Source organism: Fukomys damarensis, unplaced genomic scaffold (assembly GCF_012274545.1).
Source record: "Fukomys damarensis isolate Sample0158 unplaced genomic scaffold, DMR_v1.0_HiC HiC_scaffold_37, whole genome shotgun sequence".
NCBI classification, from domain to species: Eukaryota; Metazoa; Chordata; class Mammalia; order Rodentia; family Bathyergidae; genus Fukomys; species Fukomys damarensis.
The window spans coordinates 11,977,417-11,984,496 of NW_022900949.1; the positions used below are offsets into that span (position 1 = coordinate 11,977,417).

The following is a 7,080-nucleotide window of genomic DNA, read 5'->3' on the forward strand; positions in this document are numbered from 1 at the left end:
TTTTTTTTTTTTTTTTTTTTTTTTGTACCTAGGATCAAACTCAGAACCTTGTGGGCAGCACCAAAGTCACTCCCTTAGGGTATTTGGTTAGGGGCCTTTGCGCCAGAGACTGGAATGTTGCTGAGTTAGTACATGAGTCATTTGCCTAAAATACTTTCTCAGGGCTGTGTTTCTGTTCTTCAGATGCTTGGGTAACTGCTACTGTGTCCCCCTGCTAAAAATTACAAGTCTTGCATTAGTTCAGAAGTCACATTTCCTGAGGCTAGGTTTGGAGGCACACATCTGTAATCCCAGCACTGGGGAGACTGAGGCAGGAGGATCACCTTGAGTTTGAGGCCAACCTGAATTACATATTGAGACCTTATCTCAAAAAAACAGCAAAGAGGCCACTGGGAATTCAGCTCAGTGGTGCCGCCACCTGCCTAGCAAGTACAAGGATCCGAATTCGATCCCCAGTACCAAAAAACAAAGAGTGCCAGGGATTCAGCTCGCTGCTGCCACATGCCTCAAGTGCAAGGTCCCAAGTTATATCCCTGGTACCACAAAAAAAAATCACATTTCCTTTTCCTTTTCATTTGTAGCCTGGGATGTGTTTGTGTCCCCATCTCACCATTTTTTTTTTCCATTTTCCTTCTCCAGGATTCAGTTTGCCTGTTCTGTATGCAAGTTTCGTAGCTTTGAAGATGAAGAAATCCAGAAGCATCTGCAGAGCAAATTTCACAAAGAGACACTGCGGTTTATAAGCACCAAACTGCCTGACAAGACGGTGGAGTTCCTCCAGGTAAGGGACACTTGGCCTTTGCTATAACGTCTCCTGCTGATGCTTTGCAGAGAAAAGAAGGGGAAGGGAAATAAGAGGTTTCAATGCAGTCAAAGCCACATTTCCCAGATCAAAACAGCTGTACAACTCTGCCGGGCACAGAGAGACAAGTGAGAGCTCTGGAAGTTACACCCATTGTACACCCCTTTGAATGATTGGGAAACACCCAGAGATCTGTCCTCTCATTTCACTCGGTGCTCTCTCTCACCCTGTAGGAGTACATTGTAAACAGGAATAAGAAAATTGAGAAGCGGCGTCAGGAGTTGATGGAAAAGGAGAGCCCAAAACCAAAGCCAGACCCTTTCAAAGGTAAATGCGATCCCGTAGTGTGGGTTGTACTGGATGATCACAAGGTATTGCCAGGACCCTGGCAACTCAGTGCAGCTGGACTTTGTGGTGCACCCCTTTAATCTCTGTTACTTATGCAGAAAGGTCACAAGTTCAAGGCTAGCCTGGACAAATTAGTAAGACCTAGCTCAGAAGGGCTGTGGACGTGTCTCGGTGGTAGAGTACTTGCCTGGTATGCATGAAGCCCTGGGTTCCATTCCTGGCTCACAGATGCAGGGAATGTGAAGTTAAGTCCTATGGGGAAAAGCCCCAGGTGTAGCCTAATGGAGATCACACTCCATGAGGAGCTTATGAGAGTGATCTCAAACAAGCTGTTGTTTTTCCCCCTTGGAAGAGAGGACTAGAAGGGTGACAAAAATTACCATGTAAAATTCCTAGATGTAGAGGTAGGCTGTGTCTGTCTCACATTCTGTCCTAACTAAACCCTTAGAGAGTGTTGCAGGGAGATCTGAGTGTGGTGCTGCATGCTTGTGATCCCAGCACTCGAGGCTGAGGCAGGAGTGCTCAAAGACAGCCTGGGCTACATAGTGAGTACAAGACCAACTTGAACTAGATGGCAAGACCCTGTCAAGAAATAGCAACAGCAGGGCTGGGGATTTAGCTCAGTGGTTCCGTCGCCTGTCTTGCAAGCATAAGGTCCTGAGTTCGATCCCTGGTACCAAAAAAGAAAAGGGGGGAGAGAGAAGGAGGGAGGGAGAAGAGAAAAGAAAAGAGCAACAGCAGAGTTGCAGGGAGAAAATGTGGGCCTGGCTGGGGAAGAGGAGGGAGGCATCCTTCGCATGGGTTCTGTTACAGGGATTGGTCAGGAGCACTTCTTCAAGAAGATTGAGGCTGCACACTGTATGGCCTGTGACATGCTGATTCCTGCGCAGCACCAGCTCCTCCAGCGGCACCTGCACTCTGTGGACCACAACCATAACCGCAGGGTGAGTCCCTTCTGTGGGGTGGGTGCCTGGGAGAACATTCCTGGGCTTACAGGGGTGGAGTGGGTATTGAACCGTCTGAGTCTTAACTGGGAACCCTCACTTCTATAGGGCTTCTTGCTGTATTTCATCAAGTCTGTTCCACTGGTCATCATTTATCCTCTCTCAGCCCCCAGTCCTCTCTTCATACCAAGGAAAAAAACACAGGCTTGCTTGATACCACTCCAGTTTTATTAAGATATGAGCCAGACTCAGTGACACCCACCTGTGGTCCCAACTTCTTAAGAAACAGGCCTAGAGTTCAAGACCAGCCTGGGCAACATAGAACCAATCTTAGAAAAATGTTTTGCTTAGGAAAAAAAAAAAGTATTGCTTAGAAATGATCCAATACCATAGCTAAAATTCTCTTCTGAGTGTTCCCTGTAAATCTAGTTGTTGGAGATTATGTAAGCTGAGCCTGAGGGCCTGGACTTCAGGACTGGTTTAGGTTCTAACTCGCTGATGGCCCTGAAGCTGTTTATCCCAGAGGTCAGCAAGGCAGCGTTTTAACTCAGATCATAGATACAGTTGGCCCTCATCCCTGAGCGCTACATCCATAGATTGAGCGAGGAGTAGATCAGAAACATCTAGGGGTGGGTGTTGTCATTTGTCATTTCCTGAACTATGGATTGCAGTAACTAGCATTTACATTGTATTAAGTTTGGGGGTTTTGTTTGTTTGTTTGTTTTGAGGCAGTGTCTCCCTTTATAGTTCAGGCTGGCCCTGAATTTACTATGTAGCCCACACTGACCTGACTTCCTGAATTACATTGTATTAAGCTTATAAGTAAAAAAAAAATTTTTTATTTTTTATTTTATTTTTTTTTGGTTTTTTGGTTTTTTGAGACAGGGTCTCACTATGTAGTTGAGACTGACCTGGAACTCATTATGTACCCCAGGCTGGTCTTGAACTCACAGTGTTCCTCCTGCCTCAGCCTCCTGAGTGCTGGGATTACAGGTACATGCACCACCATGACCAGCTAAGCTTATAAGTAATCTGAAGTGGAGTAAGAATGGCACACAGCTGTAATCCTACAAGTTGCAAGGTTGAGCAGAAAGATCATGAGTTTGAGGTGAGCCTAGAGTACATAGAGATCCTATCTCAGAAGAGAAGGAGGGGCCGGGGATTTAGTTCAGTGGTTCTGCTGCCTGTCTGGATTTTCTGTCTCAGAGGTTCCTAGAGTCAATCCCCAGCAGAGACAGCAAAGGGTGGCTATACTATACTCTGCAAGCTCCGGGATCTGTGTCCAGTGATAAACTAAAGCAGCTACAGATGATAGAGTGGTGTGGCTGCGATTGGTCTGCTGGCAGTCTCTACAGCCCGCTGGTTAGACATCTCCAATATTTAGTTCCCCAACTAATATACAGTGGGGGCTTGGGATTTAGCTCAGCGGCACGGCACCTGCCTGGCAAGCATGAGGTCCTGAGTTCGATTCCTGGTACCAAAACAAACCAACTGATATACAAGGATATTAATAGTTGTCCATCCATCTCCCAGTATTAGTTAGCAGAAAAGTACCCTGCAAGCAAGGGATTAATGTATGCATGCGTAAGCTGTCATACAGCAGCTTTGGTGATACATTCATACTTACTGAAATTATTGGAAGGCCAAAAAATGAAAAGCCTTGTCCATTTTCCCTACTAAGCCTGTAGCACTTATAGTTTAAATGCTTTGCTTCTACACACGGTAAGTGGTTATCCAGTGGCCTGTCTGCATTTATCTTAAGAGATCATCCAGCTTTTCCTTTGGTTGTATCATCTATCTCTTAAAAAAGGCTGCTTGGTACCTTCTTTCTGTCATTCTTGGAGCCTGGCATTTCAAAGCTTTGCCTCACTGAGGGACGATAGCTGCCACTTGTTACAACTCAGTAAATTCTAGTTGCTTTGTTCTCTTCTCTGCCATTCTTAAAAGCCCATGTTTGGTTCCCTCTGCAGTTGGCTGCTGAACAGTTCAAGAAAACAAGTCTCCATGTAGCTAAGAGTGTTCTGAATAACAGACACATAGTGAAGATGCTGGAAAAATACCTTAAGGTTTGTGCCTGGGAATCCGAAGGATAGGACAAGCTCTTGAAATGTAGGATGAGTATGGGATTGTATTCGGTGCAGTGTGTAGTATTTCCAAGTCCCTTGAAGAGTTGGGGGACCTTGGAACGTATCAGGCAAAGATAAGTGACAACCGGGAGTTTCCAAAGACTCAGTGCTTGCCTGCACAGTCAACGTGGATACTGCTTGATTAATCACTGTCAGTGGTGCTGACTTGCCACAAGAAACCATGGTTGCTGCCTCGCAAGCACGAGGACCTGAGTTTGATCCTCAGTACAAAAAGAAAAAAAAGAAACCGTGGTTGTCTGGCTATAATACACTGTGCAAATAAATGATAGTGAGATGCTTTTTATAAACAAGTTCAAGCAGATTTGACTAATGCGTGCAGTCCCAGCTACTCAGGCTGAGGCAGGAAGATTGCAAGTTCAATGTCAGCCTGGGCTTACATAGACTGTCCAAAAGAAAAGAAAAAGAAATCCAAGGTAGATGGGCTCTGGTTCCACTGCCTGCCTTGCAAGCGCAAGGACCCGAGTTTGATCCCCAGTACCAAAAAACAAAAAAATCTAAGGTAGATGCTCAGTGTTAAGGCAAGAGGCTTGTACATGTGAAGTATATAGTCTGTGACCAAGCTACACCCCCCGCCCAGGCTAAGCACTATATTTTAAAATACATTTCCTGATCTTACACTGATGCTGTATGTAATGTGCTTCCAGGCTAGAGAACATCTTAGCACATAACTTTGGTTTCTGAGAGTCAGACTTGGTTTTGAATTTTCACTCTGATGTTTAATAATTTTGACCTCAAGTAAGTACTGATCTTTGAATCTTTATCCATAAGTAGAGACAATTTTCCTGATGGGAATCATGAACTTCAAAGAAACTAAAATACAAAATAGTATTTTGAGGAGCTGTGGTGTGGTTCAGCAGTAGAGCACTTGCCTAGCATGTACAAGGCCCTGGAGGGCAAAATAGTTCTGGTGAAGCTTTTCTGAGATGTCTTTTTTGGAGCTGTAGGCTCTGAGAATGTGTAGAATTAACTCATCGGCTGTGGTTTGTTTCTCTGGTGGACTCCACCAGTCATAAAAGACGTGAGCCCCCAGCCCTTTAAGCTCTTGTTTCTTGTACTGATCGGTTTGTTTCTTATCCAGGGCGAAGATCCCTTCACCAATGAAACCGGTGATCCTGAAATAGAAGGAGATGACAATTTAGGAAGTGAGGATAAGGAAGAGACACCCGAGGAGGTGGCTGCAGAAGTCTTAGCAGAGGTGATTACAGCAGCTGTGAGGGCTGTAGATGGAGAAGGAGCCACGGCTGGAGAGAGGAGTGAAGAGCCGGCCCAAGGAGAAGGCCTGATGGACATGGCAGGGGCGAGCAGTGAGCTGCATACTGACCAGCCATCGGAAGAGGCTTCCTGTGGAACAGCATCTGAGGAGAACCTTGAGGCCAAAGCTGGAAGTGAGGCTGCTGAGGCCGGAAGTGAGGCTGCAGAGGCCGGAAGCGAGGCTGTAACAGTGGCAGCAGGGGTAGAAAGCACGACAACTGAAGATGCTCCTGTCCCAACTGCCGTGGAAGCTGAAGTGGGACAAACTGATACAGAGTCCAAAGATGATATTCCCATAGAATGAACCTCCTTCCCTGTTTCAAGGGATGTGTTAGATAATGTGTTGCTCTTTCTTTGGTTTGTAAGCAGTACTATGGTGTGTCAGCTGGAATATGCTGTAAACTAATTCTGGTGAAGAGACTCAGCCATCTCCCTCACAAGTTTCTTTTACACAGTTGCTTAGCTTCCCACCTCAGCTTGAAGGATGCAAAGATTGTACATTCCTCCCAAGAAGCAGTGATGTCTTTTTAGACAACAGTTAAAGTAATAAAATTTGACTAATTAGATCTTGATACTTGGCTTATTGCATACAGCCACTGGCGGCTGGGTGCCCCCTTGGTTTTTTCACTTTAATTTTTCTTACTGATTGGGAGCAATTCAATATTAGGAATATATCTTGCTTTAGCAGGTTTTTTTGTTTGTTTGTTTCCCTAAGGCACTTCGGCCTCTGCTTTTTTTCCCCCCTTTAGTACTAGGGATTGGACCCAGGGCTTTTGCACTGAGCTACATTCTCAGCCCCTTTTTATTTTGAGAAAGGGTCTTGTTAAGTTGCCCAGGCTGGGCTTAAATTTCAGGCTTTGGCTTTGACTTTTGGGGCCTCTGCTTTTGTAGTGTGCACACTGCTATGTGTAAGCCTCAACAGACATCGTGGGATCTTGTTGACATGGGGTGTTGGTCATGTGACAGCAGTGAAGTCTAAGATCTGATGCATCCAACAGACCCAAACCACTATAGAAGCGCCTGCTTGACCCTCAAGGATGAGGATACTTTGCCTAGGGCTCTGTTTCCGGATCATCAGTGCTCTGTGAATCTTTTTTGTTGTTGTCCTGGGGACTGAACCCAGAGAGCACTGAGCTCCATCCTCAGTCTCTCTACCCCTAGTACTAAGGATTGAGCCCAGGGACTTCCCACTGAGCTATATCTCCAGGCCTCTCATTTTCTATTTTGAGGTAGGGCCATGCTAAGTTGCTAAATTAGCCAGGTTGGATTCAAACTTGAGGTCCTTTTTGCTCAGCCTTTGGAGTAGCTGGGATTAAAGGCATGTGCCATTGTGACCAACACTTTCAAGTTTAACTCATTTGTGTTTCACCTCACATTATTTCAGGGTTTTGTTTGGTTTTTTTTTTTCCTTTGAATTAAGTTAACCTTAAATTCATTAAAAAAGAAAACCAGATGTCACTCCCATGGATGGAAAAACCTACAAATTTTCATAGCTAGAAACCATATGTAATTAAGTAAACATGTTTTAGATAAATATGTCTAGAAAGGGAGACTGGCATGTTTTGAAGGTAGCACATACCCATTACAC

At 45.1% G+C, this 7,080-nt stretch overlaps 1 protein-coding gene across 1 annotated transcript in view; it reads left to right on the forward strand.

The window, feature by feature from the left end:
- The window catches only part of Akap8 (A-kinase anchoring protein 8), a 19,146-nt gene extending 12,904 nt beyond the window's left edge, over positions 1-6,242 (forward strand). The window contains exons 10-14 of the mRNA XM_010640058.3: positions 640-781; positions 1,036-1,129; positions 1,964-2,094; positions 4,065-4,160; positions 5,320-6,242. Of these exons, the coding sequence (XP_010638360.1) occupies positions 640-781; positions 1,036-1,129; positions 1,964-2,094; positions 4,065-4,160; positions 5,320-5,796 (940 nt within the window). The 3' untranslated portion in view covers positions 5,797-6,242. The remainder of the gene's footprint in view (positions 1-639; positions 782-1,035; positions 1,130-1,963; positions 2,095-4,064; positions 4,161-5,319) is intronic.
- Positions 6,243-7,080: the final 838 nt, after the last annotated feature.